General features: G+C 41.5%; 1 protein-coding gene across 1 annotated transcript; it reads right to left on the reverse strand.

Moving 5' to 3' along the window:
• Positions 1 to 2627: 2627 nt before the first annotated feature.
• Positions 2628 to 27718, reverse strand: cbln1 (cerebellin 1 precursor). The gene is made up of 3 exons (XM_085461083.1): positions 26970 to 27718; positions 25650 to 25769; positions 2628 to 4799 (listed from the first exon to the last, which is right to left on the reverse strand). Exons 1-3 carry the CDS (start codon positions 27225 to 27227, stop codon positions 4602 to 4604), a joined length of 576 nt encoding a protein of 191 aa, XP_085317209.1. The 5' UTR covers positions 27228 to 27718; the 3' UTR covers positions 2628 to 4601.

Consider the following 27718-nt stretch of genomic DNA (forward strand, 5'->3'; position numbering starts at 1 on the left):
CAACCCCATTATACTGCTAACACACCACACAGTCAGCACACCAAGAATCCAGAGCAATGTTAAACCTGAGTGCATGCAGACCCCAGCCCAGCAGTGAAACCCTAAACTTCTACAGGTAACAAAGGCAGAGATGAGCAGTCGGACGTGAAGCTTCCAATCACCGTGGAGATAACTTTGAAGTCTAGTTTTTAGCCTTTGTGTTGTCAGCTTTGTGTTCATTTAAAGCGTAAAGTGCTATACAAATACAGGCCATTTACCATTTTACCATTTCATATGTAGAAACTGAAAGAAAGGTCATTTGTGTGTTCTCATTAGATCAGGGATTTGTGTTGGTGTGTGAAGTTCAGGTTCAGGTCATTTTATGGAGTAACAAGAAGGTAATGTAGTGAGTGTAGTGTAACTAACCGCTTTCTCCTGTGAGTTAATAAATAACATAATGATTTGCTTTTGCATTACTTGTACGAAACATAATGAGTGATGTGTAATACATGACTTTTCTCTAATAACAACACCAAAACCGACTGAATTATACTGAGTACTACATTCAGATACTATATGTTTTAAATTCTAATGTCAAAAAACTGTAGTTGTAGTATTTATACTTCCCACAAAACGCTACGTCCAGATGAACAGAATCAACCTTTGGAGATTTACTTTCCTGCATAAAGACGTCTGACTGACACTTTCTTTGAGTTTTAGACTTGAACTTTAGACTTGAATCCTTAAACAGTGTCAGCAAGAACCAACATGCAGTTATTTCTCTGTGCTGTATTGTTGCTCCTTCTTTCAGATGAGCGATCGGCAGCTGCATCAGGGCGAAACTTCCTGCAACCCTCCCCTCTCCTCTCTAAGCCACACCCAGTTGTAGGCATACGAGGTCAAGGAGCTTTTGAAAGGTCGCGAATGATTTTTGATTTCTCAGCAGAATTTAAAATCTGCTCTTTCAGTCCTTAATACAGTGTTTCACTGCAGCTTACTTTTTGCATGATTTGCTGTGGTCTTTGTTCTGCTTTGCAGCTGTTCTCTGATTGGATAATGTTTCCAGGCTAGACTTTAGAGGACAGATGACCTACAGAAGTCTAGTTCCCTAACAGACCGACTTTGCTTACCCCAACTGTAACAAAAAGGTCACACGTGGGCTGTATTCAGCTTTTCTGAACATTTCTCTTGACCTGTTATGGTTTAAATATTTACTCAGAAACGTAATCTTCTGTCTCCTCACGAGAGACTGCCGTCACCATTTGAACATTTATTCACTTGGCCTGCTCACTTTTTCTCAGAGCTCCATGATCAGATTCAGCCTTGTCCCGTGGCCTTCTGCTGATTATAGGCCCAGCAGATGGTTGGCTTAGCATAGACTGCAGATATAGAGGAGGTTGATGACCAGTAAAATCAGTCACAAAGAAGGTGCTGCACCAAAAACCTCTGTGTGATTTCTTTCATCACTAGCAGAATGTGGTGGTCTCCTGTGTTTTGCATGAAATATGGCCTTTTACTTTGAAGGCAAAAGAAATGTCCAGTTTCAGCTTGTAGTTGACTCGGATTTGCAAGCAAGTTGGCATCTTCTGTGCAACTGTGAGCAACCAAAGAAAGATGTTTTCAGAGGAGCACTATGTACCCATTTGCAACATATCTCCACTCATTAAATATGCATGCTGTGGTTACCAGAGGTTCACTGACCGGTTCAAAGGCCTGTGTGACTCAAGCCTAAACTAAGCAGTTGCACATGCCAACCTGCGAGCACTCATTGCCTTTTTATTAAATGTGGGGAGTGAATGAGAAACAGAGAGAAAGAAGAACAAAGGAGGTGTGTCCAGAAACAAAAGACTGCTTCATGTTTTATATTCCACAACATTTGCCAAGTAGAATTTGGAAAGAAGATGTAGAAGAAAAGAAAAGGTTTGAAAAGAAGGAGACAAAGACAGTGAGACAGATGCACAGAACAGAAGAAAGTTAAAGAAAAGATGTGAAAAGCGGGAATACAAGGAGAATCAAGTGTTGGAAAAACAAACGATGAACAGAGGACATGACTTCAGGTGAAGAAGAACAGTGAAAGCAGGAAGAACAGGAGGAAGGAGGGATCGGGAAGAAGACGGGAGATGATGTTGATGTTTGCTTGTTATTCCAGCACTAATTTTCCCCCTGGAGCTCATTAGAGTCTGGAGAGGAACGAACCACAAAACCTTAAAAATCAACAGAGTGGGGAGAGAAAGAGAGACAGAGTGGGGTGAGAGAGAGTGTATGAGCATAAAAAAGCAGTAAATGGAAAAGGAGGAATGAGAGTGAAGGACCAGGGGAGACAGAAAGGAGGACAGAGGTAGTGGAGAAGAACACGATCAAGCAGATTTCAGTCAGTGTGTGTTTAAGGTGACTCACTGAAAAGCTCCATAGGTCCAAAACACACACATGCACACAGACACACACATGCACACAGACACACACATGCACACAGACATACGCACGCGCACAGACACACACATGCACACAGACACACACATGCGCACAGACACGCGCACACGGTCATATACAGTGAACACAGCCCACCGTTAGACATGTCATCAGGGATCAACGAGTTTCTGCTTGTTTTTCAAGACTGAACAAAATAAAGTACGAGGACAGGCTTAAAGTAGGTTTAAGAAAAATAAAAGTACCATTTAGTTTTATTGATTTCTTCAGAGCAAATAAATAAGAAAACAGTAGATAAATCGATTTGATTGATTCATAAATCAAATATTGTCATAGTCTAAATATTCACATGTAATTTACAGTCAAATAATAATAATAATGATAATAATAAAAGTACCTTTTAGCTATAGTTTATTTTATATAAGTAGTAGTCTCAGCTTTTTAGCCACAACTTGGTTTGACCCAAAACAAAAACAAGAAGCATGTTTTCATCAGAAGAGCAATGGCAGCCTCAGATTTCCACACAATCACTAAGTTTCATTTAGAATATTTTTTTCATTATATAACACTGAAGTACGGAAATACAGATACTGTAGTCATCAACCAGATTACGTTTTCAGTATTAGTATTACCATTATTTTCATCTTAAAACCAGGAGAATAGAAATGGTGGCTTAGATTTCATTATATTTATATATCCATTTGTATCTCATCATATATATATATATATATATATAATTTTGTAAAGTTGAAGGTTGTTTCATTGTCCACAGTCCACATTGAAGAAAAGCAGGAAAGGATCCGTGCTAGGAGGCAAATGAGCAGCAGCGGATAAAGTACACACATGAGGAAGGGAGGATGGAGGGGATAACAGAGGTGTGCTAAAAGGAAGCCAAACCTGCACTTGTGGGTAAACAGCATAGTTAAAGAGAGAAAAGGGATCCTACATGGAGATACTATATCTAAAACATGGCAGCAGTGACAGGGAGGAAGCAGACTGACTGTACGGGTGAAAGGACAGGTGCACAGAAGCCTGATTCAGAGTCGTGATTAAAACAGTGGAGGAACAAAGTAAAGTATTACTTCCTGTTTGACTATCAGTGTTCGGTTCATTAGATATAGACACCAGAGATTGATGGAGAAGTATTGAGTACCTGACTAGAGAGTGGAGACGGTTTATTAAACTGAACTGTTCTGTCTTCTACTGACTTTTGTTCTCCCCAGTTGCACTTTGTATACAAGTTTAATGACTGCCTACTAATGGACCACGAGTCTTAGTGGGTGGGGTGGGGGCACTCGGATGAGTGTAGAAAAAACTTCAGTTTATTGTAGAAAAATGTTGTCGCCTAAACACACACAGCAAAGTATTTAAGCCATGTTTTCCTAACCTTGACCCCACTGCTACGAGCGCTGAACCATAACCATTACAAAGCTGAATCCTGCTACGTGCTAAATATAATGAAGAGGAGAAACAGACGTGTGTTTAAAGAACAAATGGTGCATTTATTGTAAAAGGCTTGTGATTATGATGATAAATAAAAGGTTAGCCCCTGATTCTGTGATCAGACTTTACTGTTTACACTCTAAAAAGTATAGTTTGGCTTCAGGGGAAGAAGCTGATCCAAAATCAGTGGCGTTTATGTCGAGCATGAGAAAAACACAAACACACATATGGGCACAGTAAACTGGGGTTAGCGAGGAATAGTTGCTCAAGTAATATTGGTCAAAGCTTATGCAGATGGTGATCGATGAAGAAATGATGGGATTGTGGGGACAGGAGGGAGGGTTACACGTGGGCTTCAGAACACTCTGGACCATATCAGTGATCGATCTGTCAGCAGAGTATAGAAAAGGTTTTGGCTGTCCAAAGCTGCAGTCAAGCCACGAGGAAACAGAGGGAGGAGAAGGATGCATGAAAGGATGGATGAAAAGAAGAAGCAAAGTGAAGAAGCTGACCGTACACTCTCATGTGCCGGCTCTGTAACTTTCTCACATCACGCTCATATCTCTCTAACATCTCATCCTTCCTCTGCAGCGTCCCAAACACAAGTCTGTTGTCATGTTTCCCTCCCATCTTAACCATGTCCTTTTTCTTCTTCCTCCACCTGCCTTTTCGTCATCTTCCTTTTGCTTTCCAGCTTCCACCAGCTCGTCCTCCTTTGTTTCCATCCCTGCACCTCCTCCTCCTCTTCCTCTCTACATGGGGAACACCAGGAAGCCTGAGAAGGTGGAGTATTTCCATCCTCCCATTAGGTTTCCTCTCTCCAATTTGAGGTAGGCCCGGTCTCCCTTCTCCATCTGGATCAGAACACCATTGCTGGCTGCCTCACGCGTCACGTCCTGGTCCCCGGCAAATGCCGAAATCACTGGCCAACCGTTGTGCATCAGGCTCACCTGGATGAAAAGGACAGACGGCGTATAGAATGAAAAGTGTGGAAAAGAGACAAACAGTCCTCAAGTTGCTCACAGAAGCAGGAACATATGGCATGGCAGACTTCCAAAACACTCAGTGCAATAATGATGCTTCCATGAGGACTAACAGCATCGTATTTCTGGACTTTTTAGTTGTCATATTTTAAAGAGGAAACGCATGCAAAGATTTCATTTGAAGCTTTGTGCTCTGCACATTATCCACTTGTAGAAAGACAGAGATATGCGCACAAACACTCACACAGTGTCTGATTCAACAAATGTTTCCGTGGGGAATAACATCTTCTTCTTCTTACAGAGAGACGAAGCTGTGAGCGCTGTGTCCCCTCCCTCGCCCAGGTTCAAACCTGACAACGGCTTTCATCGCTTCGCTTCTGAGCTACAGCAGAAAAACAAGCGCTCCCTATATGTTTCCCCCTTACACTTCACTTAAACAAAATCATCGATTCGTTCTACCTCTGGTACCTGCGAACGTCTGTTTATGCAGGAACACACTTTATAAACCCTGTGAGATTACAGACCGTCCTGTGAGAAGTCTCACTGCAACCTGATAAGAGAAGCAACACAATGTTTCTGTTGTACTGCCTTTCTTCAGGTTCTTGTACGAGTCTTGTTTTTTACAACACTAGGGTGGCTGATGTGAGTTTGTTATGTCATGCTCCTATTTTAAAATACAATCATAAGATGTTAAAATGTGCCTAAAACTAATTATTTTCTGCAGGAATCACTGACGTGAAAAATAGATTTTCCAGCATAAAAAATATTTATTAATTAGAATAATAAAAAACGCTGCCGATAGCTCGGTCTCTATCTTACACCAGCAGTATAGATGCGAGACGCTTTCACCAGGCTGTGTGCAGTGAAGCTCCTCACAGGTGAAACTGTCAGCCTGGAGTTTGACTGTTTCAAAGAAAGAGAAAGTGAAGCTGCAGGAAATGTGTTGGGGTTTTTTGGTCACACCAACACAATTTTTTTGCATTCACTGGATTTCCCCCTCTATCCCAAAATGAAATTCAACTTAAAAGTTAGCTTTTTTGTCCTTTTCTGATCTGATAGAGACCCAGAGTACACTCCAGAGGCAGATGTGCAGGCTAGTTAATAATCTAGGAATCTACTGGAGGCTGGAAATGTCAAAGAATGACCTTGGAAGGGCAATCAGCCATCGATATCTTATTTTTCTCCAAGTGAAAACTATATGGTCACACCTAATGCACACATTAGTAAATGTAACAGAGTATGTTGTATCTCAAACTGGTGGACAACTTCTTGGATGGCTAGATGGATTAAAAGATGGACTGGGCACTATTCTTCTACCACTCGTTCCTTTAAAACTCCCAACATATATTGTCATCTGCCTCCTGGTGCACAGAAACAACACGCTGGCTGTTTGTTTCTGTCCAGGTCACTCTGGTGTAGTAGTGTTTTCATTTTCAACAAGCTGACTGCAGTTTGAAAGATTTTGATTCCTTAAACAAACGTCATACAGGCCATGTTACCTGTCTACATGATCTTTACAGTATGGACATCAGGAAGAAAAACTCAAATTTACAGCTGAGAGCTAAACATGTCAAAATATTTCTGTTTGCTCTCGAGGTAAAAAACTGTAAAACCGTCACCAACTGATGGAACACAGTCATAAACATCCCATAATTATACACTTATCCAAGTCATTCTGCCTGATGGTCAGGAGTGAGTGTGTGTGTGTGTGTGTGTGTGTGTGTGTGTGTGTGTGTGTGTGTGTGTGTGTGTGTGTGTGTGTGTGTGTGTGGGGGCAGGAGATGGAGAGCCTGTCAGAGTCAAGGGCTCTCTTGGCCCAGCACTCCTCTTAATAGCAAACTGAACATGGCGACTCAGACTGTATCTGCATATGTGGGTGCGTGTGTGCAGCTTTGAATCTGATGGAAAATACTCAGACTATACTGAAATTATTTTTTTAATTCTTACAAAGGAAACGCGGCACAGGTCATGGACAAATTTACATTTCACTATCGGCTGAAAACGCAGTCACTGAGTTTATTACACCAGATAAATGTGAATTATTTGCTTTTACATTTACAATGAAGTATGAGCAGAAAGACAGATTTGTTGCCACACGTAAAATATCACTCTAAACCACTCACTAAAATAATCGTAGATCTCAGGCTAATATATGTGAGACCTTGGGCAGATTTCAATTTCATAAAATTGAAATTTCATCAGTAAAGCTGAAATTAAATTCATTGCTGACACCAAACATTTTTTTCCCGTCTTTGACTGTGCTGTACATCACAGTAACAGGGTTTGGGTCATGTTTGGGTTGTGGTAGGGTTCAATTCAATTCAATTCAATTTTATTTATATATCGCCAAATCACAACAACATTCACCTCAATATCTTTATATTGTACAGTAGATCGTACAATAATAGATACAGAGAAAAACCCAACAATCATATGACCCCCTATGAGCAGCACTTTGGCGACAGTGGGAAGGAAAAACTCCTTTTTAACAGGAAGAAACCTCCAGCAGAACCAGGCTCAGGGAGGGGCGGGGCCATCTGCTGTGATTGGTTGGGGTGAGAGACGGAAGACAGGATGAAGACATGCTGTGGAAGAGAGACAGAGATTAATAACAGATATGATTCAATGCAGAGAGGTCTGTTAATACATAGTGAGTGAGAAAGGTGACTGGAAAGGAAAAACTCAATGCATCATGGGAATCCCCGGCAGCCTACTTCTATTGCAGCATAACTAAGGGAGGATTCAGGCTCACCTGGTCCAGCCCTAACTATATGCTTTAGCAAAAAGGAAAGTTTGAAGCCTAATCTTGAAAGTAGCGATAGTGTCTGTCTCCTGAATCCAAACTGGAAGCTGGTTCCACAGAAGAGGGGCCTGAAAACTGAAGGCTCTGCCTCCCATTCTACTTTTAAATACTCTAGGAACAACAAGTAGGCCTGCAGAGCGAGAGCGAAGTGCTCTAATAGGGTGATATGGTACTACAAGGTCATTAAGATAAGATGGGGCCTGATTATTTAAGACCTTGTATGTGAGGAGCAGGATTTTGAATTCTGGATTTAACAGGAAGCCAAAACAGGAGAAATCTGCTCTCTCTTTCTAGTCCCTGTCAGGACTCTTGCTGCAGCATTTTGGCTTAGCTGAAGGCTTTTCAGGGAGTTTTTAGGACTTCCTGATAATAATGAATTACAGTCGTCCAGCCTGGAAGTAATAAATGCATGAACTAGTTTTTCAGCGTCACTCTGAGACAGGATATTTCTAACTTTAGAGATGTTGCACAAATGGAAGAAAGCAGTCTTACATATTTGTTTAATATGTGTGTTGAAGGACATGTCCTGGTCAAAAATGACTCCAAGGTTCCTCACAGTGTTACTGGAGGCCAAGGTAATGCCATCCAGAGTAAGAATCTGGTTAGATACCATATTTCTAGGCTTTTCAGGGCCGAGTACAATAACCTCAGTTTGATCTGAAGTAAGAAGCAGAAAGTTAGCGGCCATCCAGGTCTTTATGTCTTTAAGACATTCCTGCAGTTTAACTCATTGGTGTGTGTTATCTGGCTTCATGGATAGATAGAGCTGGGTGTCATCTGCATAGCAGTGTAAATGTATGCTATGTCTTCTAATGATGCTGCCTAAGGGAAGCATGTATAATGTAAACAGAATTGGTCCTAGCACTGAACCCTGTGGAACTCCATAATTAACCTCAGTGTGTGAAGAGGACTCTCCATTTACATGCACAAACTGGAGTCTATTAGATAGATATGATACAAACCACTGCAGTGCAGTACCTGTAATACCTACAGCATGTTCTAATCGCTCTAATAGGATATTATGGTCGACAGTATCGAACGCTGCACTGAGGTCTAGCAGGACAAGCACGGAGATGAGTCCACTGTCAGAGGCCATAAGAAGATCATTTGTAACCTTCACTAAAGCTGTTTCTGTGCTGTGATGAGCTCTGAAACCTGACTGAAACTCTTCAAATAAGCCTCTGCAGATGATCTGTTAGCTGTTTGACAACTACTCTTTCAAGGATTTTTGATATGAAAGGAAGGTTGGAGATTGGCCTATAATTAGCTAAGACTGCTGGGTCTAGAGATGCTTTTTGAGTAAAGGTTTAACTACAGCCAGCTTGAAGGCCTGTGGTACATAGCCGATTATTAGAGATAGGTTGATCATATTTAAGATCGAAGAATTAATTAATGGCAGGACTTCTTTGAGCAGTTTTGTAGGAATGGGGTCTAAAAGACATGTTGATGGTTTAGAGGAAGTAATTATTGAAGTTAACTCAGAAAGATCAATTAGAGAAAAAGAGTCTAACTTAACATCAATGGTACTAAGAGTAGCTGTAGATAATATTACATCTGTGGGATGATTATTGGTAATTTTTTCTCTAATGATAAAAATTTTATTTGTGAAGAAGTTCATGAAGTCATTACTAGTTAACGTTAAAGGGATGGTTGGCTCAACAGAGCTCTGACTTTTTGTCAGCCTGGCTACAGTGCTGAAGAGAAACCTGGGATTGTTCTTATTGTCTTCAATCAGTGATGAATAGTAAGATGTTCTGGCTTTGCGGAGGGCTTTCTTATAAAGCAGCAAACTATTTCTCCAGGCTAAATGATGATCCTCTAAATTTGTGACACGCCATTTCCTCTCCAGATTACGAGTCATCTGCTTTAGGCTACGTGTTTGAGAATTATACCACGGAGTCAGGTACTTCTGATTAGAGACCTTAGTTTTCACAGGAGCTACAGTATCCAGAGTCGTACGTAGTGAGGAGGTGAAATTATTAACAAGATAATCTACCTCTGTTGGGGTAGCGTTCAGATAGCTGCTCTGCTCTGTGTTGGTACAGGGCATTGAAGATGATAACAGTGGGTGGATTATATTCTTAAACTTAGTTACAGCACTTTCAGAAAGACATCTACTTTGATAAACGTCTACTCTCCACCGCTGTGTAATCAATTATTGTAAATGTAAATGTTATCAGGAAATGATCAGACAGGAGAGGGTTTTCAGGAAACACTGTTAAATGTTCAGTTTCTATGCCATATGTTAAAACAAGATCTAGAGTGTGATAAAAGTGGTGGGTGGGTTCTTTTACATTTTGAGAGAAACCAATTGAGTCTAATAACAGATTAAATGCCATGTTGAGGCTGTCATTTTTTCTACATGGATGTTAAAATCACCCACAATAATTATTTTATCTGAGCTCAGAACTAAATTAGATATAAAGTCTGAGAAATCAGACAGAAACTCTGTGTAAGGCCCAGGTGGACGATAGATGATAACAAGTAAGACTGGTTTCTGAGTTTCACAGCTGGGGTGGACGAGGCTAAGCATCAGGCTTTCAAATGAATTAAAAGTCTGTCTTGGTCTTTCATTAATTAATATGCTAGTGTGAAAAATTGCTGCCACACCGCCCCCTCGGCCTGTGCTTCGAGGTTTCTGGTAGTTAGAATGACTCGGGGGTGTTGATTCATTTAAACTAACATAATCATCCTGCTGCAACCAGGTTTCTGTAAGGCAGAGTAAATCAATTTGTTGATCAATTATTAAGTCATGTACTAACAGAGACTTGGAGGAGAGAGACCTAATATTTAATAATCCACATTTCACTGTTTTACTCTTTGGTTCAGATGTGGATACTGTATTGTTCTTTCTTTGTGATTGTTTATGTTTAAGTTGTTTGTTGCTGGTTTTTAGTTTGTTTTTTGTCTGTTTGGGAGCTGACACAGTCTCTATGGAGATGGGTTTTTGGGGGGGTAGCAGGAGGAGAGAAGCTGCAGAGAGGCGTGTAAGACTGCAACTCTGCTTCCTGGTCCCAACTCTGGATAGTCATATTATGGGGGGTTTAATAAATTTGTCCATATTTCTAGAAATGAGAGCTGCTCCATCCAAAGTGGGATGGATGCCGTCTCTGCTAACAAGACCAGGTTTCCTCCAGAAGGTTTGCCAATTATCTATGAAGCCCACATCGTTTCTGGGACACCACTCAGACAGCCAGCAATTTAAGGAGAACATGCGGCTAAACATGTCACTCCTGGTCTGATTGGGGAGGGGACCAGAGAAAACTACAGAGTCCCACATTGTTTTGGCAAATTTACACACCGATTCGATATTGATTTTAGTGACCTCCGATTGTTGTAACCAGGTGTCATTACTGCCGACGTGAATTGTGTTTTATTTTACATTTACCCTTAGCCAGCAGTTTTAAATTTCCTTCAATGTCGCCTGCTCTGGCCCCTGGAAGACAATTGACTATGGTTGCCGGTGTCTCTAGCTTCACGTCTGAGAACAGAATCACCAATTACCAGAGTTTGACCCCCGGCAGGTGTGTCGCTGAGTGGGGAAAAACGGTTAGACACATGAACGGGTTGGTGGTGTACCTGGGGTTTCTGTTTAAGACTATGCTTCCTCCTCACCGTCACCAAGCCGCCCTCTTTCCCCAGCTGCTTGGGGTCTGCCGGGGAACAGCTAGCGGGGCCTACGCTATCTTCGGCTGCACCAGCTACAGGGGCCTGGCTAGCTACGGGTGAATGAAGGGTGTGAAGCCGAGTCTCCAATTCAGTAATCCTGGCCTCCAGAGCTGCAAATATGCTACATTTGTTACAGATATCATTACTGCTAAAGGAGGCCGAGGAGTAACTAAACATCTGACACAATGAGCAGGAGGGACAGGTGAAGAGGCCATGCTGCTAACGAGTCGGCTACGAGCTAAGCCAAGCTAGCGAAACAGTACAGAGACAGTGAGTGAATACTTTGGCTATAAATTAGGTAGTGAGTACACAGAGAGTGTGCTTCGGATGAAGCATGTGAAGATTATACTATGAAAGAAAATGTATCTAAAAGTTTTTAACTAAATTGCTAAGCAGATAAGCTACTCAAAAACACCACTGTGTTTGAGCAGAAACAGGAAGTGATACTCTACCACAGAGAGAGCGACACCAAGTGACAGCGCCCCTGTAGCTGGTGCAGCCGAAGGGTCATGTTTGGGTTAGGTTTGGGTCATGTTTGGTTCATGTTTGGGTCATGTTTGGGTTAGGTTTGGGTCATGTTTGGGTCAGGTTTGGGTCATGTTTGGGTCATGTTTGGGTCATGTTTGGGTTAGGTTTGGTTCATGTAAGGGTTAGGTTTGGGTCATGTTTGGGTCATGTTTGGGTCATGTTTGGGTTAGGTTTGGGTCATGTTTGGGTCAGGTTTGGTTCATGTAAGGGTCATGTTTGGGTTAGGTTTGGGTCATGTTTGGGTTAGGGAAACCAAGATGGAAGCTCAGTCGCCAAAGGCGGCCGGGCTTCAATGCACAGGCCTTCCTTAGTCTCCACTCAAGGGTCCACATGGTCCCACTACAGACCTGTAAGAGGGCTTTATTCCTCATTCACAATTGGGGATATCAGTTGTTTTTCAGTTGGATTAGAGGAGGAGGGATAGGTGAGGGGAGAGCGAGAGAGAGGAAGAGCAAGGGGGGAAGAGAGGGAGAGAAAAGGAGAGAGGGGGGAAGAGAGGGAGATAAGAGGAGAGAGAGGGAGAGAGGGGGGGGAAGGGAGAGAGAGAGAGAGAGAGAGAGAGAGAGAGAGAGAGAGAGAGAGAGAGAGAGGAGGAGAGAAAATGAGAGGGGGGGAGGGGAGAGGAGAGGGGGAGAGGGGAAAGGTTAGGTTTAGGGCTCAAATAAATCCCGGCATGGGGTTTAGTGAGGTTAGGTTTAGGATAAGTCTCAGGGTGGGATGTTAGAACCGTGTGTGTTGAATGGGACATAACAGCACTAGAAACACATATAGAACAATAACTATGTACATCACACCAGACGTGTTTTTCAACATCCTCTTTCATTCAGTGCCCTGGGATACATTGTGTCTAATTTGGCAATCCAAACTTTTTCAGCCGTCCTCCTCTGCTGGACTGACCATGTGGGATTTGCCTGTATCACAGTCGCCTTCACAGATTCCCAGCCATGAGATACAAAGTGTCTTACCAGGTACTTATGGGTGTTCTTTCTCTTTGAGATATTGTGCCTGTTCTGTGTGAATCTGGTCAACAGTGTATTACGTGTCTCCCCGACATACTGGATACCACATTTTGTACAGGTGACCAAGTATATACAGTTTTTAGATCTGGGAGTGCCTTTGCACTGTCAGGGTTAGGTTAGGGGAAGGGGGGAGACTAACCAGAGGAAAGCAATGGAGGTGTGTCGGTATGAGAGGAGAGTACGTTGTATGTGGCCGTCTTAGCTCAACTTTGAACATCCAGTAAAATTTCAAACAGCAGTCAGAATATTAAATCACTTCAGCATCTTTGCGTTTATTGAGCTAAAAAGATATCTGGAAGTTATAAACAGACATTCTAGGTTAAGTGCACTCAGGAAGTCTTCATTTGTAAATGACTAAATTATGAATTGTTATTCATACACCTAAAGCATTAAACTAAATTGAAGGTTATAGGAAACTATATTTGATGAGTGATGATCTTAATCACGCTAAACCTTCTCATCAGATTAAAGGCACCGACTTCTTTCCAGTGATGGACTGAATGATGTATAAAAAATATTAAATATAAAGTCTGTAAAACAAAACTTTTGCTCAGAGGCGATCAGATGTAAAACAGCAGCAGGTCAAACTTTGACAAATGTATCCCTAAGTGTGGTTGATGGCCTCTAAGATTCACTCACAGAATCGAAACTCTAACTGTATTTCATGGATGCCATCCATTCATCTGAGACACTGCCTCAGTGTAATGCTTACATTTAAAGAACATCATGTACACAATAAAAATATCTCTATGAACAGCTAATACGTGGACTGATGAGGCAATTTTTGAAATCAAATATATACGCCGGGGATGCACAATCTATTTTTGCTGATAACCAGTGATTTCCTTTGACGATTCATCTGGTGACACTGTCACTGACACCTTCAGTACTACTGTATGTGTCTAACTGGAGATTAAGTTTTGCATTTGTATTGCAACTCCAGACTGTGAAAAAGAAAAACGCTGCTTTAGTGCATGCATTGATTGATTGTAGTCATTACTCTGTTTCCAAGAGTCTTCAATCACTGAAGAGAGATGAGCCTGGATTGCTTCAACACAAATATACTAATATCAACACTGGATCCCATCCTGCTACGAAAGCTTCATCAATATCTGCATCACTTCAACTGATCTTTGAGTGATAATGTCCAAAGGAAACAAGTACAGAAGCAGAGAAATCTAAACATTACTCTTCGTTGATGCTTGATGAATGTATGAGCTTGTATTTTTATGTACCAACTCTTTCTTGTTTCAAATAAAAAAACATCAAGTACTTCCTCCACCATGTCGAATATCAAGCTGGGCCCAGTACACTTAGAATACAGATGAGGATCACAAAGCTAAAGAGAACATTTTATGTGGAGAGATGCATCCGAAGACTCCGGGTTAGCCTTATTAACCCTTCATATCATAATATAAAATAATCATTAGAAGGGGAGAGACAGGAGAAGCAGAAGAAAACCAGGCAGAGATATCAGGATGGGAACACACACAGACGAACAACAGATGAAAAGTAGGCCATTAAACACAGGAACAGGCAGAAAGACAGCAGAGACGGAGGGGGGACATGGTTCGTGTCCAGTGTGCGTGTAATGCTTCCAAAGAGAGACAGAGATGGCAGACAAGGAAGAGCCAGCATCACTACATCACTCCGTTACCCTCAGATAAACACAAGAGCACACACAACTACCCAGCCATTCAACCAAGTCACTCCTGGGGACACCTACAAACCAAGCCTCCATCCCTCCAGTCCCGCATGGTTCCCCACATATACATGAAACACACACGTGATCTCTCTACCTGTCAAAATGTGTTCCCCTGCTGTCCCTGCACACTTGCAAAATTCAAACATGGGCAGGCTTTTCTATCAGTTAGAATCGGGGTGGGGGGCTGCACACACTTTGTTAAAACACAATGACAGGACAATGAGGGGACAGTGCCAAGTGGGCTTGTGTGATTTGTGTCCAGCCAAGTCGGGCTCCAACATGTGAGACACCACAGCAGCTAACAAATCATTTGATAGCTTGATGATGATTTTAATTCAGACTGTAACACATGAGGTCTATGAACAGAGGACATATGAATAAAGTCATGTTTTCAGATTTGGATGTGTTTCTGTGTTACAGGGTCAGTGATGTATGGTTCTAATAAAGCTGTGACAGTGGCTTTGGAAGGATGAGACTGCGGTCAGCACACACACACACACACACACACACACACACACACACACACCTGTACAAATAAAAAAACCGCATTGGCTGTGCTTCTGTGTGGCCATCTACCCACCCCACCCTCACACTCAGCTACACCTACACTCATTCAATTAGCAGCCATAAATATAAAAGCATGATAATAGGGCTTCGCGTCATGTCAGGCCGCGATCGATCTGCATTCATTAATGCATAAGCACCAATTAACTGGCTGAGTAATGGAAAGGAGAGACAGAATAACGAAGGAGAGTGAGAGAAGAAGGAGGAAGCGCAGAGAAAGGAGAGAGAGACGGCTGCACTGGCAGGAGGATGTCGGAGAGGGCCGAGAGACAGCAAAGACAGAATCTGTCTTTCTCTATGCAAATAGAATTTGTCTGACGTCTCCGTGCTGCACTTAATGTTTAACGACACGATGACATCCTGTTATTGCATCATCAATTCCTGTCCGGTTGTCTGTCTTGACATGACAATGATACTCTTCTGGTGGTCCCCCACCCTTTTCATCTTTCTTCTTTTCAACACGTTTCCTTTTCTCCCATCTTTTGCTTTCCCTTCTTTTTCCCCACTGGACCTTTCACATTTTCATCCACACTTTACAGACACAGAGTGATGATACATAAGCTACATAATGGTGCATCTGTCTGAGGACTGTGACACCTCCGTCTTTAAAACAGCAAGTTTCCAGAGTTTTCTAAAGTTCCTCCAGGGTCATTGTGAAGATGGCTAAAGATAACAAAAACAAAAGAAGGCTGTGTGCCTCAGTGGGTAAGGATGGATACGATGGATATTCTGTATGCACTCTAAGTCAAAGTGCGTGCCTCTGAAATCGTTTAGTGGTAATATTGTTTGAGAAACGTTGAATATATTAATTGGCCCACTCCTATTAGTTAGGGTCCACCCATTCATTTCCCTACACAGCAGCATGAGCAGAGAAGCTTAGACGTCGCCGTCCACCTCCGCCAAGCCGAGCAATGTCATCTCTTTCAAACTAGAGGAATATATAGAAAACAAGCGAAAGGATTTGGTCGGAGTGCAGAAGAGGATTTACGATGAGGATGGGATTCAAACCCACACGTACAAAGCACAACAGATTAGCAGTCCAGCGCCTCATCGGACACCTTCGGTCCTTCGAGCCTGGTTCTGTTGGAACTTTCTTCCTGCTAAAAGGGTGTTTTCTTTGCCACTTTCACCAAGTGCTCGCTCATAAGGGGTCGTCAGACTGTTGGGCTTTTCCTCCATGATTGTTGCATCTTTATCCTTTAATAATGAAAATGAAGCACCTTCAGCTGATTGCTGTGATTTGTCTCTGTGTAAATAAAACAGAATTGAAATGAAATGGAATTTAAATCAAAAGTAAATGTAAACAGGCAGTCTGCCCCACCCACAGCCAGGATAATGGAATAATCCTGAAGGGCTCTGCTTTCTCTGTGAAGGATGTTAACACATTAGCACATTAGTCATGACAAATCAACAGTATGGAAACAACATCAGTTCCTGGTATAACACAACACTAACAGAAGGACTAGTGATAACAAGCACAATAGGAGTCAAAGGAGCTTGCAAAGAAAAGCGTCTGGACTTCTTCTTTCTTTCTTAAAGAAGTCCAGACGCTTTTCTTTGCAAGCTCCTTTGACTACGATGACCTGGATGACTGAGAACCTTCACAGACAACCACAATAGGAATATTCATAGATAATTACAGCAGTACCACTTCTTAATGGATGAACAGTAAACCTGAGGTTTCTGGCTAAACTCAGTAAATTGATCATTTCCACTATCATGCTTTGCATTTTGGGGGGGAAAGCTTTCACTGTTTCACAAGCTGAATCATTATGTGAATGTGGAGCATGTTTGCTGTTATTTAGGTCATCTCTGCATGTTTATTTTGTGCTATCGACCATCTTCTCTATTTTCAGATTTTCTGCTTTTGTTGTTGCACCGTTTCATCCGATTTTGAGGAAACAGTAGCTGCTTTCTCGAATACAATAAGGAAAAGGAATCTCAAAGTGGGTAATGGCTGTGTTTTGTAATCATTTAAAAAAGGCATTTTTTACCATTCCAGATGAAACATGTGCATAAAAGGAACTCGGAGACAAAGCTGTGTGTGCACAGCGACCGTATGCTGCTAATTTGAAGTTACGATTGTGAAGCGAGCAATCAAGAGTGTACATCCAGTATAACCAGAGCATTATCGTTCCTAACATACGATTTGTCACAGTCGTCCGTATGTTACACATTGGGATGACAACGTGTTGGTATAACAGTCATATATTAGAAAAAGCACAGAAAGTTATTGTGTAGTTATTGTTCACTCTGATAACAAATAATACACAAAGTATTCTAACACACAAAACCAGAACTGGCCTCTCCAGTCTTCAGATGTATTAACTCAGTGATCACTGCTGCTTCTTCTCCTTTGCCAGCTGTCTGACTGTCACTGTCCTTAATTTCTGCTTCAGTACGTCTGATTGTTTTCGTTTGGTAGCAGGAAGCCTCATTAGGAATGAGTTTCCAGATGCCATTTTGAAAACAGGCACAGAAGAAATGACTCACTGACCAAAGCAGGTACAGAACTTTTGAAAGAAAGCACACAAACTCTGTGGTCACAAAGTTTAACAAAAGAACTATTTGACCCTATTTCAGCATTGCTTAATTACTTTTACATCTTAACATGAAGTCGTTTTGATCCTATTTTCTGTATTAAAGGCTCAAGATAAGGAAACTAGCAGCTATTACACAGAGACTAACGACGTTTTTCACCTCAGTCTCATGCTCAGCAGGTTTGCGGGTGTTCGGTAACGGGCCTCTGGGGTCATCTCCTGGCAACTTTTAATACCCAGAGAAAACCAAAATGTGTAATCTGTCGTTGGCGTCTACCACACTAACTTTATTTGTCCCGTCACACTGAACTGTGGGACCGTTTGGCTTGGTCCGTGTGTTTCACTGAGCTTGAAGTAAACGTGCTGTCTTCACTTCACCTGGCTGTCCCCATTACTGTGTGTGTCAGACCATAAAGTATATCACAGCATCGTTTGACTGTCGTCATCAACCTTTGAAGAAAAAAGCTGGGTTTCTGTGTAATCAGTTATATTCATATACGAACGCAGTTTGGAGACATCCAGTTTGTTGCAGCTGTGAGTGAAATCTTTGCGCTGTTTGCACTGTTAAGGAATACTTAAAGAAGTGCTAACAATGTGTCCCAAGTTAGCAACAGACTTATTGTGATGAGGACTGGGCTGATAAGGCTGCACTGACGGCATCACTACAGCAGCTGTTTTACTAAAGGAGTCAAACACACTGAACAGCTCCAGATAGAAAGAAGCCTGGATTTTCCTGGAGTGTTTTATAGCAACATTTACATTTTTACATAGAATATATAAAAGAATGACTAACATTTGCTGAAAATGCTACATTTGCCCTTTCATCTACACAGTTGATAACAGAATCTAAACACAACATAATATCGAACATGATTGTCATCATTATTACATTACAGGACAGCGATGTTAGAACTGATAGCAGCATATTTTTCCTGGGCGCTGTTCTGGCACTCGTACCAATTTAATGCAGGTCTCATTCGAGTTGGATGTTTTGGGGTATTTGTTGATGTTTTCTGACATGTTATATTGTAAACAATCAATGAATGCTTCACTTTGAAGAACATGGATTGGCACGTGCTGCCTAACTGTCATCCACTGGCACAAATGACTGTTTTCTGTTCAAAGCACTCTGAAAAGTTGATTTGGTGCTTTTGTAAAGAGTTTCTGTGAAAATGATCAAAAAATGAAACAGCATTTATTCAAAGAGATGGAGGCAACCAGAGCAAAGGTCACAACTGAACTGTGCGCACACACACACACACAGACTCACACAGGCACAAAAACAGATCTTAACAAATGTCAGCAGATCACACCCGTCTTCATCGATACTGCCTCAGGGAACAACATCATTAATTTGAGGAAACCGCTGGGCAGAGCCTTCAACTGTCTTTTTTTGTTGTTGTTTTTTCCCACTGGTGAAAGTCAGAAAAACATGCAACTCTGGATCTGTTGCCAAATGTCAAACCACATGAAAGATAATTAAGACAGATCATCTGAAAACTCCAACAAGACCAGATGGTCCTATGAGTCTCTAATATTTATATTACACACACCATAAGCCAGAGGAAATTGAATATACCCACAATTCAGCTACTTAAATTATTTATACCATGCAATAAAACACAGAGTACAAGAAAGACAAACGTCAAAATCAAATAAAACTGAATATAAAATTATACCGAGCAAAGCACTGAACCTCAGACTAAGTGCCCATCATATCATAATGCTACAGACTGTCTGTGGTATTAACACAGCTGCCCTGTTTCATCTTGCAGCCGTGCAGACACACACCTTGCGTCTGCTAAATGCAAGAGTTGTTTTTACTCTGGTAATTAACAGGAAGCGGTTTTGTGTGGTGCAAGTCCAGCCACGAATGGCTAAAAGTTTTTTCCTATAATCCTGAGAGCTAAATTTAAATATTGCTCTTTGTTTAGAGAGATGTCAGTGAGATATGTAAATCTTTTCACATTATGTCCTAATGACTCATTTGTTACATCAACCCTGTTCGATTTAAAGAAAATGAATATCCAAAGAACGCCGACTCCTCCTCTCTTTCACACATGAGCATAAATTCAGTGCAACCTTTGCGAGACTGAGCACAGGTTCATTAGATAAATACGACACCAAGCATCTGGCTGGCAGACTGTGTGTCACTGTATAAATCTGTGTGTATCACTTCAATAGAATCAAGTTGTACCTGCCACCCTTTTGGTGGGAAAAAGCAAATCCCCCACAATGTAACAAAATAAGTCATTTAATTGAAAGGATAAAACTGTACTGTCCTCTGACGCAGTGAAAACAAGGGTGTGTGTGTGTGTGTGTGTGTGTGTGTGTGTGTGTGTGTGTGTGTGTGTGTGTGTTAACTATAAATGAAAAGGAAAAGCGTAGAAACATCTTCTTTGTTATTAGATGCTCACAATACAGAACATTTTGAATATATGTATTCTACATAAATCATAATATTGTGTAGCTATTAATTACCTCTCACATTTTAACGATGTTCTGTATATTCGCCTGTTTATCACTTTACTCTGGAAGAGCGCAGTGTTTTCTAATCAAATGCTTCATCTTCTGACAATCGCCCAACCAAACTCATTAAAATGTCAGAGTGTGCAAAAAACGAATACATGGCAAACGCTCAAAGGTGACTTTCTGTTTGACCTCCTGGCATATTTTTCATAACACAACCAAAAGGCATAGCTCTGCATTCTTAGATTCTTATTAGTGTCGGCTGACTATTGATGAGTATCAGTTAATTGGGAAATTTGCATGATCTGTAAATTATAATTAGCATAAAGTAAGTCCAAGAATAAAAATGGGTGGATCTTTTGTGCCACACTAATGCAGAGCCACAGCAGTTTATTGAGGAATGTGTCTCCTGCTTAAAGCATCACCGTGGATCCATCCTCACTGTTACTAACACCTGGCACAATTGTTTTTGGCTGGCAAGATTTTTTTCTTCTTCAAACACTTCTATGTTTTCTTATGGGGCATTTAAGTGTAACAGAGCCAGATGGAAGCTTAGGAGAGCGGAGTGACACAGGTCACAGGTACACCGCTGGAATAAAACCAAAGCACAGACACGTGTGTGCTGTAACCATGTAGCTAACAGGACGCTACCAAAAATGTATGTTGTTTACAAATGTTGTGATATTTTCACATGAGGGTGGCATTGCTTGTGTATCGACTTGGTACAATGTGGTGCGTATATAGGGTGGTTTTACATTACAGTTGAGCCCTGAATCACAAATGCTAATGGTGGTACCCATTTGGCTTTAAAACGCAGCTGATCACTGAAATTTGTATGTGTCCTCGTATATGTACCCTTTATATAAAATTTAATACAGTGATTTTTAGATGACCATAACGGTTGCACTGGTGTGAAACAGTAGACTGACTGATTACCTGTAGAGCAATGCTTACCCTTGCCATACTTTCAAGTCAAGAAAACCTAAGAACAGATAAGATGTTTATTTATGTGGCTTTGACTCGCCTCTCATTTCCACTGCATGAAACACTCTCTGAACCAGGAGCAGAAGCCTATCGTATTTCTATTATTTATTTGTTATATTTCATGCAGGTCATTCTGTTCACGGTGCAACAGATCCATGTGCAGTACAGTCTGCTCCACATTAATGCTAGGTTACCTGGGTTTCAGTCTATTCTTTTAATTGAAGCTACGTAGTTTAACTTTTTCCCATTTCCAGCAATAAAATCAAATAAATATTATCATCACGGTACAATGTGCACCATAATTATAATGTGTATTTGTTGACCTTCATCGGCATTACCACTAGTGGTAATTTACTGTGCCAATCCTTGTTGTAGTGTTTAACGCTCTACATTAGATACACTTTGAACAAGTGACAGGTGCTAAATGGCTACACATATATTACGTGTTGGCGCTACACTGGGTGCTGGGGCAGCCTTCGGTTTGAAACAAGCTGTTTTAGCTCACTCCTTTTAAGGCCAACCGCCCTTTTTTCTCCTGACCGGCTCCACCTTACAAACACACAGAATATGTGAACAGCGGATGGGTGGTGCCTTTAGTGGTCAACGCCAGAACTGTGCCTGAGACAACTGAATGAAAAAATACTTTGACATCATCCAAAGTCAAGAAGTGTTAAAGACTTTAAAGTTCAGTTATTAAAAACTTCAGCCATCTTTCATATGGGCGTCTAGCATTTTAACATAAAGGCATCAAAGAGCACTTTTTAAACAATGTTTGTACGCTTGTTTGAATTCAGTGCTGAATAGTGTCAGACGAGGCAGCAGGCTCTTTCAGGCCCTAGCTTGAAACTACGACCGTTTGCCATTTTCAGAAATCATTTTTTAATCTTTTTGGCGTGATAATTATTTGCCGCGTCTTAACACACACCTCGGTTGAGGTAACGTGGCCTCCCATTTTTGTGCTTGTGTCTAATAAATGTGTTATCTGCAGTGGAGAGCAGCACGGAGGAGTCACACTATATTAAATAAACTGTTTGAGGATATTTAAGTACGTTTAGAAGGAATGTGGCTTATGCAAATGTTCATCTCAGTGGTGTGTGCACGTATCAATCTTTAAAAGTGTTTTTAAAACAGAATTTGCCAACACTTTAATGAAGTGGTGCTTCTATGGCAAAACCACTTGAGACATGACTAAAAACTATGGCCTTATGTAACGCAGTAACATGTATACTGTGAATTTATAGATCTTATATCAATGTTCTTGGAGTGTATAATTGTCAAAATATACTCCTATTTATTTAAATAGATTTTTAATACTGTACGTTCTAAAAAAAATAGATTTGACCAAATCTGATTCAAACTATGCTCTTTGTAATATCTTATTACATGTTACTGTGTAATCAGAATAATTACTTTTTAATGTAACTAATAGCAGCACTGCTCAGAATATGAAGCAGTTGAAATATTTAACGTTTTGCTTCAAATGCAATTTTTTACTTTTAAGCTTAAACAACTGATAAACTGGCATTCTTTATAATATCATTCAGATAAATGTGATTTCATGTGCCACAGTAAGTGACGACAGTTACCAACGGTGATGGTAAACATGCGTCTCAGTGTCACTGTGGATGTAGCAGGCTAACGTTATATTGGGCCCCTGTGGTCTTCTTGCTATAGTGTAGTGAACACCGGGTTTCTGTACTGCATGACTTCTGAAATCGTGTTGAGCAGCACTTCTGTACATTTGCTTTCTGTATAGCAATATAAACATCTGTATATAATCTGCTCCTATTGCACTTCTGATTAGATGCAAACTGTTAGCCTGTATTTATACATGTGTAATGACAATAAAGATGTTTTATTTGAATGACCCCACTCACTTTAAGCTGAGAATAAAAAACGTTGCCTTGGGAATACATGTAGGTGTGTTAGGGACATGTGCAACTACTTGGTCGAAGAGCTGTGTGTAAAAAGGTAACATTTCTTGTTATTGGGCCGTGTACTATGAGCAGCTTGAAGTCAAGCCTCTGGGTTTTTGCTCTAAATGGGAAAATCCAAGTAACAGAAAGGCCTATAATACACACAGCGTGAGGCATTTTAGCTGTTCTTTGTGTCACTTTCAGAGCTACAGGCCGGCTTTGACTTGAGGCTTTTATGAAAGCTATTTCTGAATATGCTCACATGCTTAAAATACTGCTGTAAAATATCTCCTTTTTACATTGTAAAACCAGATGGCAATATATTTTTCATAATGTTCTGCTGGATCTTTTACTAACAAAAACTAGAATTGTTTATAGGTCGCTAAAATGAATATCCAGTGCAAATTTCACAGAGATAATTGAAACCAATTTTTAAAACAATGCAAACATCTACTTAGTAATAACAAGCTGTTGATAATAGGCTGTGATCCTGTGTTTTGATAAAGTTGCTGCGCAGTGGTCAAAGAGCTTATTAACCTCTGTTTACTACCTCCAGTAATTTTCAATATAGATTATCACGTCTTCAAAAATGCACAAAAAATAAACATCTAATTAAAAATCAGCCCACTGAAGTCTACCAGCACCTTGTGTGAACGTCTTATTGATATTTGAGTTACAGATGTGAAACATTCAGAATTCATGATGTGGAATTTATTTCTTTTATTTGTTTTGAGTGCTGTGGCACATGCTGCAAATGCAACTCATTTTCACAAGTGGCAAAATATTTCATAGCTATACAGTCCGTGATTTTTATAAACACTGTAAATAAGCCCCCTATTAGCCGACATGGATGGCTAGAGCGATACGAGCTCCCTTTAGATGTGAGAATATGCCGCGTTTCATTTTCCATATGTATTTTTAATTCGGAGGCATAAAGCAAAGACACCCACATTACCTCTCTGAACCTCCCAGATAAACAGGCAGATCCGTGCACCGGAAAAGACTGATGAGACGGAACAAAATGTTTATCCTTTCCTACATGTATGCAGCATTTGCTAATCAATAGCGACTCGTGATATTTGGCTTTTTCCTGTCTCATTTGTTCGTTCTCTTCCCGTTTGGTCCATTATGTCTCCTTTTCTCTTTCATGCATTCCTGTCTCTCCTTTCCATTTCTATCATCCCCCATTTTCCTCTCCTTTGTCCTCTCACCCCTGTGCGCCCACCCCCTTCTTCTCCATCCCCTTGTCCCTCTTTTTTTTTAATTTACTCTCAACTGCTACTCTTTTCCTGCTGTCTTTCGTCTCCTGCATGCACCACAGTAGCTGCCTCTAAGGCAATCAAACAGTGGGAGTTTTCAACACAGCAGATGCGCTGGATGGATGGGAGGAGGATGAGTGGAAGAGGTTGAGGGTGAGCAGCACGCAGGCTGGATGCTTGGAGGAGAGAGGACAACCTACACTGGTCTATTTTATGTCAGAAAGCATGCCAGAATAAAGCTTCTTCGAATCATCCACAATCAGTTTTCAACAGTTATTGATTTTAAAATGTTTAAGACTTCAGAGGGCTTATATTGAACAGGACTTAGCCCAAAGTGCTTTTAAAACTCAAAGTTTTTACTTTTATATCTCGTAGCTATAAATGATAATGTGACAGTACCAAGAGTCAAGCGTTTGCCATCCAGCATCTTCTGCATACAGGCACACACACGCAGCTTTCCCTCTCAAATATTGCCCGCTCTCCTCGCTGCTGTTATTGTTGTTTCTTCCACTGCCATGCTAATTAATGCAAGACTCCAATAATAATGTATAAGTAGCAAAACATAATGCCAAAGCCTCAGGGGAGCCAACAGCATAATTACACAACGGATTAAATTGCAAGACTTACATTGTAATTAACGCTGTGTGGCTTGTAAAGCATCATCACGCGCATGTTAAATGTTAAAAATGGGACTGCTTAAGAGCTTCCTATCACTTGACACATCAAAAGAAATGTGGAAACTACAGCTAAGCTATAAGAGGAGTAATTAGTGGGATAAAAGAAGACTTGTGACGGACCACACTCCAGGCGGTGCATGCGAGTGAGGGTGTGACAAACAAATAAATAGAAAACATGTTACTTCTACTTAAAACCTGTTTGTGTGTGACGTTGTGTGCTTGAGGGAGAAAATTAAAATGCCTGTCTGTGTTTGCTCTCTTCAAAATCTCTTCTAAATAATCAAAATCTTCCTGTCGTCTCATTTTGTCAGGGAAAGAGACAGAGGGGGACGTTGCTGTCCATGGTGCTGAAAGTAAAGACGCCGGAGCCACGCACCCCTCGCGCTCACCACAGCAGCCCCGTCCTCCTGCTGGTTACACGGGCTTCATTTGGCTCCATCCTCTGTGCATGTATTGATTAATTATGATTGGCCCAGCAGGTGGCGGAGGGCTAGCTTTCACACTATTAACGGCGGCCTCTGCTGTTGTTGTCTCTGGAGAAAGACGTCTCAAACATCTAATGACCGACGGTGCAGCTCATGTTCGACTTATATGGGCAAGAACATTCAGCTGTCACGCAGTGTGGTCGAAAAGCAGAAAAGCACAGGTACACACACACACGACAAATACACAAACAGGCGTTACCTGTATAGTTTGGCGATTGTAGACTTTAACTACGTGGAAGTTAAAACTGTAAATTCCTTTCCGTGGTGCAATGAAGTTACTTCTCTCTTCGTCAAAATTCCTCCCAACATTTACAAGAACCTGAAAGACAGACAGACAGAAAGAAATTCACTGGTACAGGCGCTTTGTCATGCTGTGCGAAACACAACTGCAACCAACTCAAAATATTTTTATTTCAAAACTGACTTGACGAGGAAACAAACTAATTTGTGCTGCCCTTTGGGAGAAAATGGATTCTTATACAGCCAAATGCTTCATCCAGAATTTCTTCTATTGTTTATTTGGTGTGGAATTGACTAATCCATTCAACCCACGTGTTTCTGGAGCAGACACCCTGTTAAGACTCTTGTGCCCCCCGCCCCAGACCACACACTCAGATTCACTCATGTAGATGGAAAACTCTCTGCTTTTTATCGGGGATTTTTCTCCTTGTCAGAACTTCTAAACTTTATGGGGACTGGAAGGGAACTTGATCGAGCTTTCAAATGAATTTTTCAATTATGCACTCCTGCAGCCAAATGTCTGATTTTATGGATGGAGGCGAATTATGACGTGAAATTGAACGGCAGTTTGAGGGAGAATTAACCTTTAACGGCAGCCGGGTACGATCTCACTCTCGTGACCTTCCCTTACTAAATTATTTGGAGAGATGTCAGTTCCCATATCCCACCCCGTCAGCTCAAAAAGTTGAGATATTGAAAAGCCTCGCATACCTGGCTACACAGCCACTTTACCAATAAAATTTACTACCTAAAAAATGAATCCACAGTCTGTTATCTCCGACAGCCAACACCACCGGAGACACGATGCATCTGCGCACAGCTCCGCCGCTGTGGTATTATCTATCCCCCAAGTTAACCCGGATACTTGTTTTTCGTCTTTCTAATGGTCTTACGCAACATGTCTGTTGACTAAGTGGAGTATTTGTTGCGCACATTCTAAATTCGTAGTTTGCGGGAAGGCGAAGCGGAATATCTGTGGTGCTCTAACGTGCAGGGGGAAAATGCCAGTTTTATTCCTGACGCCTTTGTGACATCGACTAAATTATATTTTACCCCCACCCCCGCCATCAGTAGTAAAAACTGTCTTCCCAGCATATTAATACAGTTCACCTAAAACAGCACGCATTCTATAGTCTACACAATAAAACAGATCATCTGAAACTTTTATGTCTTACAACATTCCTTCTTCAGGTTGTAAGAAGATAAAAACAGACAAACACTGAGCTGGAATCTTTTTTTCTTCTCTCTGTCACATTGGACTATATCTTTTGTCTCCTACCCGATCGAAGTAGATGACCATAGTCCGGTTGCTCATCTCGGAGGGCTCGTGGTTGGTGTTCCTGACTGCGGAGAACGCCACCTTTGCGCTTCCCGAGCGCACCGAGATCCCGAGCGCTGTGCCCGTGGGGTCCGAGGTCGGGTTGGAGTCGCACACCACGAGGCACTTTCCCTCCAGGACGATTGGTTCCGTCTCGTTCTGAGCGCGGACCGGACTCGCCGCAAGCCACACGGCACTTAAAAGGCAAAACGCCAGCATGCCGGAACCGAGCAGTGAACTTGTTCAGGTCGTCTTCACACCTCAAACCGGAGTGGGTCTATTCCCCTTTTTAAAAAAAAATGTCAGGTAGGAAGAGTTTCCCACTGTTCCTCGATTAACCTTAAAAGGTTCGTTTTACAACTAGGTGCTACTCCGCTTTCTTGGATTTAATTAGCCTAACGTGAACTCCCTGGCGGAGTGTCTCAAACCCAGATGGTTTAGTTTTAGGCGTCTCTGCTCCTTTTTTCAACAATTGCTTTATTAACCCGTATCTCCAGGCGAGTCCCCAGTTTTCACCTGTTCCTTTCCTGTTTTCCCACCTCTCGGCAGCTTATCTGTCACTTGGAAACACAGTAAGGGAGAGTCGTGCGCGCAGCGGAAGGGCCCTGGACGAGTGACGAGGCAGCAGAACTCATAGCGCAGAGGGGGGAGCTCCGTCTGCTCTGTCGCGCGCGCTTGAATTATTGATATGGGGGATATGAGAGTTTCAA

This window comes from Copadichromis virginalis, linkage group LG7, assembly GCF_057382275.1.
Source record: "Copadichromis virginalis isolate Kocher_CV1m ecotype Utaka linkage group LG7, C_Virginalis_male_GT1.1, whole genome shotgun sequence".
Taxonomy (NCBI): domain Eukaryota; kingdom Metazoa; phylum Chordata; class Actinopteri; order Cichliformes; family Cichlidae; genus Copadichromis; species Copadichromis virginalis.